Raw genomic sequence first — 13,438 nt, forward strand, 5'->3', positions numbered from 1 at the left:
TACATGTTTTGTCAGATTCCAAAATGATTCTTCAGTTGTGGACACTAACATCACCACACTCCCTCTCTTGCTCTTGGTCCTTCTCATCTTTGTAAGTCACCTTGATTTACCACCTGTGTGTTTTATCAGTTTCTCTACAAAAATATTTAGTGAACTCCATGACAGTAGCTAAAGCAAGGGGCTATAGCAGCACACAAGTAGACTAGAAATGCATGCTGGGGAGAAATTGGAGAGAAATTGGAGCGGGCGAGGAGGTTGTGGCTCCAGACTTTAGGAAACTTGCTCTACACTCCGCACCAATGCGCTGACACACACTCCCAGATATCTAAGGCATGGCTGGTCTTGACATTTTCCTCTGCCGTGTGGTCAGAGCCAGGCAGCCATGATGACGTATAGCCTAGCATACACTCTCTAATTACCACAAAGTTCCTAGACTAGCCCTAACTTCTCTTTTTCACAATAATCATTTCACAACTTAAATGAAGACAAAACGTCTTATACAAGAGTTATTCGCACACAGAGAAACCAAAGTGTTTCCAAAACCAAAGCCAGCAGCCTGTTCAGTCTGAGATAGCCCTCAGTAGCAGAAGTGATAGCCCTCAGTAGCAGAAGTGATAGCCCTCAGTAGCAGAAGTGATAGCCCTCATTAGCAGAAGTGATAGCCCTCATTAGCAGAAGTGATAGCCCTCAGTAGCAGAAGTGATAGCCCTCAGTAGCAGAAGTGAGAGCTCATCAGTGGTAGACAAAGGAACTGTGAGAGATTCATACGAAGCCAAGAGAAATGGAAAACAATCAGATTCCAAAACAAGAACATGTCTTTGAGACAGAAGTGTGAGATCAGTTATGGGAATAAACCATCCACTGTCCTCTTCCGCATCCCAGTTCATCCCTAACCCTAGCTTCATGTCCACTGTCCTCCACTCCTCTCTTCCCTTTAGTTTGTTCTGGACCAGAGGGGAGCCATTTCCCCTTTCTCACAGAACAGAACAGAACACACCTGTATCTCTCTCACAGAACAGAACACACCTGTATCTCTCTCACAGAACAGAACACACCTGTATCTCTCTCACAGAACAGAACACACTTGTATCTCTCTCACAGAACACACCTGTATCTCTCTCACAAAACAGAACACACTTGTATCTCTCTCACAGAACACACCTGTATCTCTCTCACAGAACAGAACACACCTGTATCTCTCTCACAGAACAGAACACACCTGTATCTCTCTCACAGAACAGAACACTTGTATATCTCTCTCACAGAACAGAACACACCTGTATCTCTCTCACAGAACAGAACACACTTGTATCTCTCTCACAGAACAGAACACACTTGTATCTCTCTCACAGAACAGAACACACTTGTATCACACACACACACACACAAGGTCCCGGTTTCCCAAAAGCTTCATGCCAAGATCCTCCTGGAACAATAGGATCCTATGGTTCTAGTGATTAACTTAGCCGTATGTTTCTTTGGGGAAACCGGGACCTGGTCTGTGTGAGAGTGACTTTTAGCCCCCACTGTTTACTTCCTGCCCAGCCTTTCCTCAGAATCAGTGAGAGATTTAGTCCTAACCATCTGGTAAATACTATGCTACTAGAAAAGTCAAGAGACGGAATCAGAGCAGAGATGTAGCTGTCTCCTCAGACCTAGGTCTCAGAGGGAGAGAGAGAGAGAGAGAGCTTATTGTAACTGACTACAATGAACTAACAACTTATAAAAATAGTGGGAACTCCACTTTACTTCCCATCCTCTGTCCTCTTTATTCCCCCTACTGACCGTCTCTCTGTGATCACATTCTCTGGAACTACACAGCCATCTAGAGACAGCCTCTCCCCTTGTTGTGAGTTTATGACAGATGTGTGTGTGTGTGTGTGTTACAGAATAACATACTGTAGCGTAGAGGCACGCGAGTACAACCTCTCTATACATCCGTTTTCACATCCTGTGCCTTCAATGTTCCGGTGAAGCCTGTTTGGCAACTTTCTTTGAAGCCTGTTCGACACAACAAGTCTTAATATGCCCGACATGTCTGCTCAGTATTCATCTCTATTCCCCTGCCGTGACTTTGTTTTTTCTGTGGCTGGAATAAGCCTGTCAAGAGTAATGGAATTTGAGGATTTGATTTTCATGAAAGCCTCCAGCTGACTAATCCTCCGGCTCCTGTATGTGATGTGTCCTGTGGGAATAACGTGTTATGATGGGGTACATGGTGAGATGGCTAGAGGGGAGGAAATGAAGGCTTGGGATGTTTTGAAACATCAAATCCTTGCTACCTTCATACTGGTTTCCTCAGTTCCTCCCAAAGCTCATTGGAGGAGGAATGATCTAAGGTACCTCCCTCTGACCTCCAATGAGCTTTGAGAGGAATTAAATAGGAAACAAGGACGGAGGAAAAGAATTCAGACAAAGTCACAGACTAAAAGGGTAAAGGAGACCAATCCAGCCCTAGACCAGAGGATGAGAGATATCAAATAAACATGGGCCTGTAAAGCTGATAATAATAATAATAATGTTTCTGCCAGGCATGCCATCTCTGCGATCTGTTTATCTGGTGGGAATATATGGGCCGCGACATTGGCAGAGGCACACACACACACACACACACACACACACACACACACACACAGTTAGGAGAATGCGGTCCCAGACATTTGACCAGTAGCATTTTTTACCGGACATTTACGAAATTTACCGGACCCATATGCATTGGGTGCCTAACCTGATTAGGGCGTCCAGCCACGATGTTCAGAATGACAGAAATCACATTATGGTAATTCATCTTAACAGAATATGCAAGTCGAGGACGGAATGATGTGAGGTCCCCTTCTTACTGAATTCCAATGTGTCATTTGAAGACGTTAGAACAAGACGAGTAACCAACAGCAACATCACTAGCCAACAAGACAAGTAACCAACAGCAACATCACTAGCCAACAAGACAAGTAACCAACAGCAACATCACTAGCCAACAAGACAAGTAACCAACAGCAACATCACTAGCCAACAAGACAAGTAACCAACAACATCACTAGCCAACAAGACAAGTAACCAACAGCAACATCACTAGCCAACAAGACAAGTAACCAACAGCAACATCACTAGCCAACAAGACAAGTAACCAACAGCAACATCACTAGCCAACAAGACGAGTAACCAACAACAACATCACTAGCCAACAAGACAAGTAACCAACAGCAACATCACTAGCCAACAAGACAAGTAACCAACAGCAACATCACTAGCCAACAAGACAAGTAACCAACAGCAACATCACTAGCCAACAAGACAAGTAACCAACAGCAACATCACTAGCCAACAAGACAAGTAACCAACAGCAACATCACTAGCCAACAAGACAAGTAACCAACAACATCACTAGCCAACAAGACAAGTAACCAACAGCAACATCACTAGCCAACAAGACAAGTAACCAACAACAACATCACTAGCCAACAAGACAAGTAACCAACAGCAACATCACTAGCCAACAAGACGAGTAACCAACAGCAACATCACTAGCCAACAAGACGAGTAACCAACAGCAACATCACTAGCCAACAAGACAAGTAACCAACAACAACATCACTAGCCAACAAGACAAGTAACCAACAGCAACATCACTAGCCAACAAGACAAGTAACCAACAGCAACATCACTAGCCAACAAGACAAGTAACCAACAGCAACATCACTAGCCAACAAGACAAGTAACCAACAGCAACATCACTAGCCAACAAGACGAGTAACCAACAGCAACATCACTAGCCAACAAGACAAGTAACCAACAGCAACATCACTAGCCAACAAGACAAGTAACCAACAGCAACATCACTAGCCAACAAGACGAGTAACCAACAGCAACATCACTAGCCAACAAGACAAGTAACCAACAACAACATCACTAGCCAACAAGACAAGTAACCAACATCACTAGCCAACAAGACGAGTAACCAACAGCAACATCACTAGCCAACAAGACGAGTAACCAACAACAACATCACTAGCCAACAAGACAAGTAACCAACAGCAACATCACTAGCCAACAAGACAAGTAACCAACAGCAACATCACTAGCCAACAAGACGAGTAACCAACAGCAAAATCATTAGCCAACAAGACGAGTAACCAACAGCAACATCACTAGCCAACAAGACGAGTAACCAACAGCAACATCACTAGCCAACAAGACAAGTAACCAACAGCAACATCACTAGCCAACAAGACAAGTAACCAACAGCAACATCACTAGCCAACAAGACGAGTAACCAACAGCAACATCACTAGCCAACAAGACAAGTAACCAACAGCAACATCACTAGCCAACAAGACAAGTAACCAACAGCAACATCACTAGCCAACAAGACAAGTAACCAACAGCAACATCACTAGCCAACAAGACGAGTAACCAACAGCAACATCACTAGCCAACAAGACAAGTAACCAACAGCAACATCACTAGCCAACAAGACCAGTAACCAACAGCAACATCACTAGCCAACAAGACGAGTAACCAACAACATCACTAGCCAACAAGACGAGTAACCAACAGCAACATCACTAGCCAACAGCTACATCACAAGCCTATGTCAATCTACTATCCCCCACCGAAGACTCTGTTGCTACAACACCTTGCTTGTTTCAGCAAAGAGCAACAAAGTTTCATCACGTTGTTAAGAATTAATCATGACGGTCTTCATCCATAACCGTCTGTAACATGGTTATAATTGTACCAGCCCTAACACACACACACACACACACACACACACACACACACACACACACAACAGAGAGAGGAGGACAGAGTGAGGTACAGAGGGGTAGGAGAGGAATTTTCAGATGCCACATTTAAAAGGGAAATCAATTACAGCTCTGAAAAAAACCCGTCCCTGGGGCCACTGCATCACACCACACCCCTCTACACACAGACATCTGCCTGCTTCGGTAAGGAAATCTAGCAAGGCTCTCAAGCAATCTGTGTGGAGTGTGTTTTTGTGTAGGGGGAGGAGCAACGAAGCAACGACCTTCTGGAGCAATGAAGACGAGGAGAGAAAGGAAAAACCGAGGGAGGGGTACAAAGACTCCACACATTAATGGGTGTGCTGCGTCAGTGGTGCCTGTGCTGCTCAGTGGTGCCTGTGCTGCGTCAGTGGTGCCTGCGCTGCGTCAGTGAGGGTATTTCTTCGGACGGCGCTGTCTCTTACCTGATGCGTGCCCGTGGGGGAGCAGGGAGAGGAGGAGGAAGAGGATTGCAGACGTAGCCAGCCTGTGGACTGGAGAGGAAGAGGAGGCCAGGGCTCTCGTCTCACACAATACCATTCCATCACTCATCTTTTCCCCTGGAAACTCTACAGTCCTCTAAGGCTTAACCTGCAGGGTGCCACAGGGGGGTGGGGGGGGGGAGAGACAGATTAGTACAGTATCAACATACAGCAATGATTACATAACAGAGAGAGAACGTGAGAGAGACAGAGGCAGAGAGAGAGGATTTACTCTGCAGTCTGAACTCTCCGCAGCACATTTCAGTTGGATTACTAATCCAGTGGATGGCAGACTGACATAGTGTGTGTGGCGCGCTGATCTCCTCAGGAGGAGAGAGAGAGATACCAAGAGGTGACCATAGAGACGAGTCCCCTCAGCCAGCTGGTCCTGAGGATCAATTCACTAACTTCTACCACCCAACTAAGGCTGTGTCTAGATTTGACAGTTCATGCAGCTTTAGTAGTCTGAACATAGAGTCCTGAACATAGAGTCATACATTTTTAAATGTAGGTGTAGATGCATTTTATTTATCTAGGTAAGTCAGTTAAGAACAAATTCTTATTTACAATGATGGCCTACCCCGGCCAAACCCGGACGACGCTGGGCCAATTGTGAGCCGCCCTATGGGACTCCCGATCACGGCCGGTTGTGATACAGCCTGGATTCGAACCAGGGTTTCTGTAGTGACGCCGCAAGCACTAAGATGCAGTGCCTTAGACCACTGCAACATACAGGAGCCCTGAGTGGGCTACCGTGTCTATAGTGTCCAGAATCCCTTTTCCCGCGCTATATTCAAATACCAGTATGCATTCTAAAACGGTGGAATAGGCTAAATACGACAACTGATGGCATTAGCTAACTACTGTAACTAACTAGCCAGCAAACAACGCTAAAGGGATTGCATAAACTCTATCCAAACATTTTTTTTTCTTCTTCGAAATATTAACTTGCTGGCTAGAATTTGAGGCCAGCAAACACGTTCCTCCCATGTTAGGAATGGGAGGAAATCCATTATAATGAAAAAGGTGTTTCTCAGTCCCAAAAACACATCTCCTGGAGACTTGTGGGAGGAGTGCTGACTGTGCCCACTGTATGTGCTTCCGGTAGCCTGAAAGCGCCCAGACGGAGGAGAACACATCACCTCCTGACATGGTCAGATCTGAACACAATCAGACCACGAAACCACTTGTCAAATTAAAATCAAACTTTATTTATCACACGCGCCGAATACAAGTGTAGACCTTACCGTGAAATGCTTACTTACAAGCCCTTAACCAACAGTCCAGTTCAAGTAGAGTTAAGAAAATATTTACCAAATAAACTAAACTAAAAAATTATAAAAAGTAACACAAAATAACAATAACGAGGCTATATACAGGGGGTACCGGTACAGAGTCAGTGTGCGGGGGTACAGGTTAGTTGAGGTCATTTGTTCATGTATTTAGGGGTGAAGTGACTATGCATAAATAATAAACAGCGAGTAGCAGCAGTGTACAAAACAAATTGGGGGGTGTCAATGTAAATAGTCCAGTGGCCATTTGATGAATTGTTCAGCAGTCTAATGGCATGAGGGTAGAAGCTGTTGAGGAGCCTTTTGGTCCTAGACTTGATGCTCCTGTACTGCTTGCCGTGCGGTAGCAGAGAGAACAGTCTATAACTTAGGTGACTGGAGTCTCTGACAATTTGATGGGCTGGTTTGTGCGTCAAGACTAGAGGTGAACCGATTTCTCAACGCTGATACCGATACCGATTATTGGAGGACCCAAAAAAAGCCGATACAGATTAATCGGCCGATTTTATTTATTTATTTTAATAATGCCAATTACAACAATAGTGAATGAACACTTATTTTAACTTAATATAATACACCAAAATCCATTTAGCCTCAAATAAATAATGAAACATATTCAATTTGGTTTAAATAATGCAAAACCAAAGTGTTGGAGAAGAAAGTAAAAGTGCAATATGTGCCATGTAAGAAAGCTAACGTTTAAGTTCCTTGCTCAGAACATGAGAACATATGAAAGCTGGTGGTTTCTTTTAACATGAGTCTTCAATATTCCCAGGTAAGTTTTAGGTTGTAGTTATAATAGGAATTATAGGACTATTTCTCTCTATACGATTTGTATATTTCATATACCTTTGACTATTGGATGTTCTTGTAGGCACTTTAGTATTGCCAGTGTAACAGTATAGCTTCCGTCCCTCTCCTCGCTCCTACCTGGGCTCAAACCAGGAACACATCGACAACAGCCACCCTCGAAGCAGCGTTACCCATACAGAGCAAGGGGAACAACTACTCCAAGTCTCAGAGCGAGTGACGTTTGAAATGCTATTAGCGCGCACCCCGCTAACTAGCTAGCCATTTCACATCGGTTACACCAGCCTAATCTCGGGAGTTGATAGGCTTGAAGTCATAAACAGCGCAGTGCTTGAAGCATTGCGAAGAGCTGCTGGCAAACGCATGAAAGTGCTGTTTGAATGAATGCTTACGAGCCTGCTGGTACCTACCATCGCTCAGTCAGACTGCTCTATCAAATCATAGACTTAATTATAACATAATAACACACAGAAATACGAGCCTTTGGTCATTAAAATGGTCGAATCCGGAAACTATTATTTTGAAAACAAAACGTTTATTCTTTCAGTGAAATACGGAACCGTTCCGTATTTTATCTAAAGTTGCTGTTACATTGTACAACCTTCAATGTTATGTCATAATTATGTACAATTCTGGCAAATTAATTACGGCCTTTGTTAGGAATAAATGGATTTCAAACAGTTCACAATGAGCCAGGCGGCCCAAACTGCTGCATATACCCTGACTGCTTGCACGGAACGCAATAGAAGTGACACAATTTCCCTAGTTATAAGAAATTCATGTTAGCAGGCAATATTAACTAAATATGCAGGTTTAAAAATATATACTTGTGTATTGATTTTAAAGAAAGGCATTGATGTTTATGGTTAGGTACATTGGTGCAACGACAGTGCTTTTTCGCAAATGTGCTTGTTAAATCCTCACCCGTTTGTCGAAGTAGGCTGTGATTCAATGACAAATTAACAGGCACCGCATCGATTATATGCAATGCAGGACACGCTAGATAAACTAGTAATATCATCAACCATGTGTAGTTAACTAGTGATTATGTTAAGATTGATTGTTTTTTATACAGTGAGGGAAAAAAGTATTTGATCCCCTGCTGATTTTGTACGTTTGCCCACTGACAAAGAAATTATCAGTCTATAATTTTAATGGTAGGTTTATTTGAACAGTGAGAGACAGAATAACAACAAAAAAAATCCAGAAAAACACATCAAAAATGTTATAAATTGATTTGCATTTTAATGAGGGAAATAAGTATTTGACCCCTCTGCAAAACATGACTTAGTACTTGGTGGCAAAACCCTTGTTGGCAATCACAGAGGTCAGACGTTTCTTGTAGTTGGCCACCAGGTATGCACACATCTCAGGAGGGATTTTGTCCCACTTCTCTTTGCAGATCTTCTCCAAGTCATTAAGGTTTCGAGGCTGACGTTTGGCAACTCGAACCTTCAGCTCCCTCCACAGATTTTCTATGGGATTAAGGTCTGGAGACTGGCTAGGCCACTCCAGGACCTTAATATGCTTCTTCTTGATCCACTCCTTTGTTGCCTTGGCCGTGTGTTTTGGGTCATTGTCATGCTGGAATACCCATCCACGACCCATTTTCAATGCCCTGGCTGAGGGGAAGGAAGTTCTCACCCAAGATTTGACGGTACATGGCCCCGTCCATCGTCCCTTTGATGCGGTGAAGTTGTCCTGACCCCTTAGTAGAAAAACACCCCCAAAGCATAATGTTTCCACCTCCATGTTTGACGGTGGGGATGGTGTTCTTGGGGTCATAGGCAGCATTCCTCCTCCTCCAAACACGGCGAGTTGAGTTGATGCCAAAGAGCTCCATTTTGGTCTCATCTGACCACAACACTGAATCATTCAGATGTTCATTGGCAAACTTCAGTCGGGCATGTATATGTGCTTTCTTGAGCAGGGGGACCTTGCGGGCGCTGCAGGATTTCAGTCCTTCATGGCGTAGTGTGTTACCAATTGTTTTCTTGGTGACTATGGTCCCAGCTGCCTTGAGATCATTGACAAGATCCTCCCTTGTAGTTCTGGGCTGATTCCTCACCGTTCTCATGATCATTGCAACTCCACGAGGTGAGATCTTGCATGGAGCCCCAGGCCGAGGGAGATTGACAGTTCTTTTGTGTTTCTTCCATTTGCGAATAATCGCACCAACTGTTGTCACCTTCTCAACAAGCTGCTTGGCGATGGTCTTGTAGCCCATTTCAGCCTTGTGTAGGTCTACAATCTTGTCCCTGACATCCTTGGAGAGCTCTTTGGTCTTGGCCATGGTGGAGAGTTTGGAATCTGATTGATTGATTGCTTCTGTGGACAGGTGTCTTTTATACAGCGGGACAGAGAGCGAGACAGCGGGATAGAGAGCGAGACAGCGGGACAGAGAGCGAGACAGAGAGCGAGAGAGAGGGACAGAGAGACAGCGGGACAGAGACAGCGGGACAGAGACAGCGGGACAGAGACAGAGCAGTAGTGACTTCCAGTATTCAGAGCAGTAGTGGAAATCCCGCTGCCCGTCCACCAGCCCCCCTCCCCCAGAGGGGAAATGAAACGTTGGGTTCCTAGAAACAGCTGGGGATGAAGAGAAGAAAGGAGCAAAGTCAGCAGAGAGAGAGAGACACAGCGGGACAGAGAGCGAGAGAGACAGCGGGACAGAGAACGAGACAGCAGTAGTGACTTCCAGTATTCGGAGCAGAAACAGAAATCCACCAGCCCCCCCCAGAGGGGAAATTAACCGTTGGGTTCCTAGAAACAGCTGGGGATGAAGAGAAGAAAGGAGCAAAGTCAGCAGAGAGAGAGAGAGATGTTTTACAGTTAAACCCCTTTAAACCAGCGGGGCCTGAGTGAGCCTTCCCAGAGAAACAACCCGTAACACTATCGCTCTAGGGGTGAAAACAAAAAGGAAAAATCAAATCCACATCCAGGAATCAAGAACATTAAAACACAAATGAGATCCAGGTGCAGAAGCTTGATTGCTGGGTAGTGACTAGGGAGCGATAGCCTAGCGTTAGGCTACATTAGTCAGCAGGCAGTGGCGGTAGCCTGGCTGGCAGCGTACCTCAGGAGAGAGAGGGCAGCAGGTCCATTAGCACAGAGATAGCAAGTAGTCACAGCCAACCTGCTGATCTGGTAGCTATTGATAGCCATAAGCTAATAGCATGGTTACTGAACAGAACAGTAGCAAGCTATCCCAGCAGGCCAGGCAGCATGCCTCAAGAGGGTAGAGGGCAGCCTGCTGAGAGCTGCTAGCTAGCTAACAGCCTGGAGCTGCTAGCTAGCTAACAGCCTGGAGCTGCTAGCTAGCTAACAGCCTGGAGCTGCTAGCTATCTAACAGCCTGGAGCTGCTAGCTATCTAACAGCCTGGAGCATAGCTAGCCTGGAGCTGCTAGCTATCTAACAGCCTGGAGCTGCTAGCTATCTAACAGCCTGGAGCTGCTAGCTATCTAACAGCCTGGAACTGCTAGCTAGCTAACAGCCTGGAGCTAACAGCCTGGAGCTAACAGCCTGGAGCTAACAGCCTGGAGCTGCTAGCTAGCTAACAGCCTGGAGCTAACAGCATGGAGCTAACAGCCTGGAGCTAACAGCATGGAGCTAACAGCATGGAGCTGCTGAGCTGAATAGAACAGAGCAGGGGGAAATGTGATTGGCTCCTGTTTTTGCTTGCACTAGAATGGCGGCCCGGTAGGTAACGACACGAAACCGACACAGACCTAGTGGCAAGACACACACATGCCTGATGGCGACGCTCACAAAAATGGCTGGTGGGAGGTAGCAGAGAGTGACGCATGGACCTTTGGCAAGGACTACGTTGGCACAGTGGCACTGCATCATGCCAAGAGGCCATAGTCTGAACAGAACAACAACCCGTCTGGCTAGAAGTACGGCCAACAGATACAAAAACAGTCAAATGTTGGGTGTTATCGGTGCATTGGTTGCGCTTGTAATGCACTCCAGGATATGATGAAGAGCTTTGTTGACGCAGATTGGACTCTGTAAGGACAAGATGGCCCGCCTCTCTAGTCGACAAAACAAACAAACACAAAATCTACATCAACTGTTATATTGTGTTAGTTCAAAGGAGCTCTTCAGGTGTAGCCTAGCTGTTTGTAACACTGTTTGACAGTATGTTTGCAAAGCAGTGCTGCGGCTATCAGCAGAGGCTGGAAGCCGAAAGCAGAATGAGTTTGATTACTTTCTCAAGCCTAAGAATGTGAAAAGTAAATAAAAACCTATTAAATCCAAGGTTGTGAAATCCTTCCGCACAAAGTAGCCTGATTAGCCTGTAGCCGAACTACATTAAGATTGCCAGGAGAGCATCTTTAACTTCTTTCTCTTGTGTTGTGCAAAATATATATTTTTCCTTTATATTCCTAAATCATCTGACCTCATATGTGCCACCTCCAGTCTTCATGTTCTCTGCAGAGGGACGTAACCAAAGGTTACCAGGAGGCATGGACGCGTGCTGCGTGCTTGATTCACTCTAGGATGATGGCGTCACCACACCTGCTACTTTAGATTGGATTACACTGATTGGTGTTTATGATAATAACTGTTTAATAAGAGTTTTGTAATAAACACATTAAAGTTGCAATAACCTTAATATTACTCTGCTCCTATTGGCCCAACCTTTCCGTTCAGCTCTCAGCTGGCCCTTCGTCAAAGCATTCTAAGAATAGTTGTGGTCTCTGTCATCCAGTTCCTCTTACACACAATGACAATAGAAATGAATGTTTCTTGGTTTGATACGGCCAGGAATACACCCTTCTTCACAGTTTGAACAAACCAGTCTATCAACAGAACACTTCCTTAAAAACAAACACTCTGGCCCACACAATACAACCACTGCTGAAAACAGATATCTTACTGGAAATTAATTGGTAGAAAAACAATAAAACCGATAGCATCAAAACAAATGACCAAAATAAATAATTTAGGCTAGATATCTGAATTGGTGCCCACGACAGATCTTATTCTGGATGTCGTGTAGTAAGCTAGTTAGTTACAAGACTACATGGGTGGTAAGTTGACAGACAAAACAGAGTATCTATGTTAACCAATGTTACATGTACAGCTGGCTAGCATCCATCTTCTAATTCTAAATTACATTTCACCAACCGTGCCATTTGTGGCGGTAACGTGCCATCCTCTCTGGCACAATTCCACATCCTGTCACATCTCATATGTCTCACAGCGTCTGTGGTGTGAGAAGGGATCTGCCGGAGCCAGACTCTATTGAAATCTGATCTTGGGCCTATCCCAAATGGCACCCTATTCCCTGTATAGTCTAGTGCACTACTTCTGACCATGGCCCATAGGGTTCCGGTCAAAAGTAGTGCACTATATATGAAAAGTAGTGCACTGTATAGGGAGCCATTTGGATGCAGCCTTGTGTCTGGTTAAGAGGGAAAAACTCCCAGAACTACTCTACTGTAATCAGATTGCTGCTGTAAATCAGTATTACTCTACTGTAATCAGATTGCTGCTGTAAATCAGATTACAAGCTCAGCAAAACCTTGGTGGAAAATTGTGTCTAATCTTGAAAAGTGGACAATTCTTACTGTGCTGTTCTACTCTTATTTCATTTAGTCCTCCATGTTGGAGCGTGAAGCCTAAGATTTTCACTGTACCCTGCAATGACCCCTGCATCCCTGTGCAGGTGACCGTTAAACACTGTGAATCTGACCAACTCGGTCCTCAGAAGTAGGCCTTATGTTGTCGGTCAACGATAAGAGTGAAAATAGCCTAGTCCTCCTGGTCATGAGGTCTCTAACTATCGTTTTCTTCTTGAGCAGTCATGTCAGCCTAATGTACACTACTGTTCAAACGTTTGGGGTCACTTAGACACGGAGGGAAGGCATGTGTCTGGGAACACAGAGAGCAGGAGAGAGAAGGCATGTGTCTGGGAACACAGAGAGCAGGGGAGAGAAGGTATGTGTCTGGGAACACAGAGAGCAGGGGAGAGAAGGCATGTGTCTGGGAACACAGAGAGCAGGGGAGAGAAGGCATGTGTCTGGGAACACAGAGAGCAGGGGAGAGAAGGTATGTGTCTGG

At 44.9% G+C, this 13,438-nt stretch overlaps 1 protein-coding gene across 1 annotated transcript in view; it reads right to left on the reverse strand.

Moving 5' to 3' along the window:
- susd6 (sushi domain containing 6) overlaps positions 1 to 13,438 on the reverse strand; it is a 66,742-nt gene that overhangs the window by 40,350 nt on the left and 12,954 nt on the right. The window contains exon 2 of the mRNA XM_029703237.1: positions 5,210 to 5,375. Coding sequence (XP_029559097.1) covers positions 5,210 to 5,336 — 127 coding nt within the window. The 5' untranslated portion in view covers positions 5,337 to 5,375. The remainder of the gene's footprint in view (positions 1 to 5,209; positions 5,376 to 13,438) is intronic.

Source organism: Salmo trutta, chromosome 1, assembly GCF_901001165.1.
Source record: "Salmo trutta chromosome 1, fSalTru1.1, whole genome shotgun sequence".
NCBI classification, from domain to species: domain Eukaryota; kingdom Metazoa; phylum Chordata; class Actinopteri; order Salmoniformes; family Salmonidae; genus Salmo; species Salmo trutta.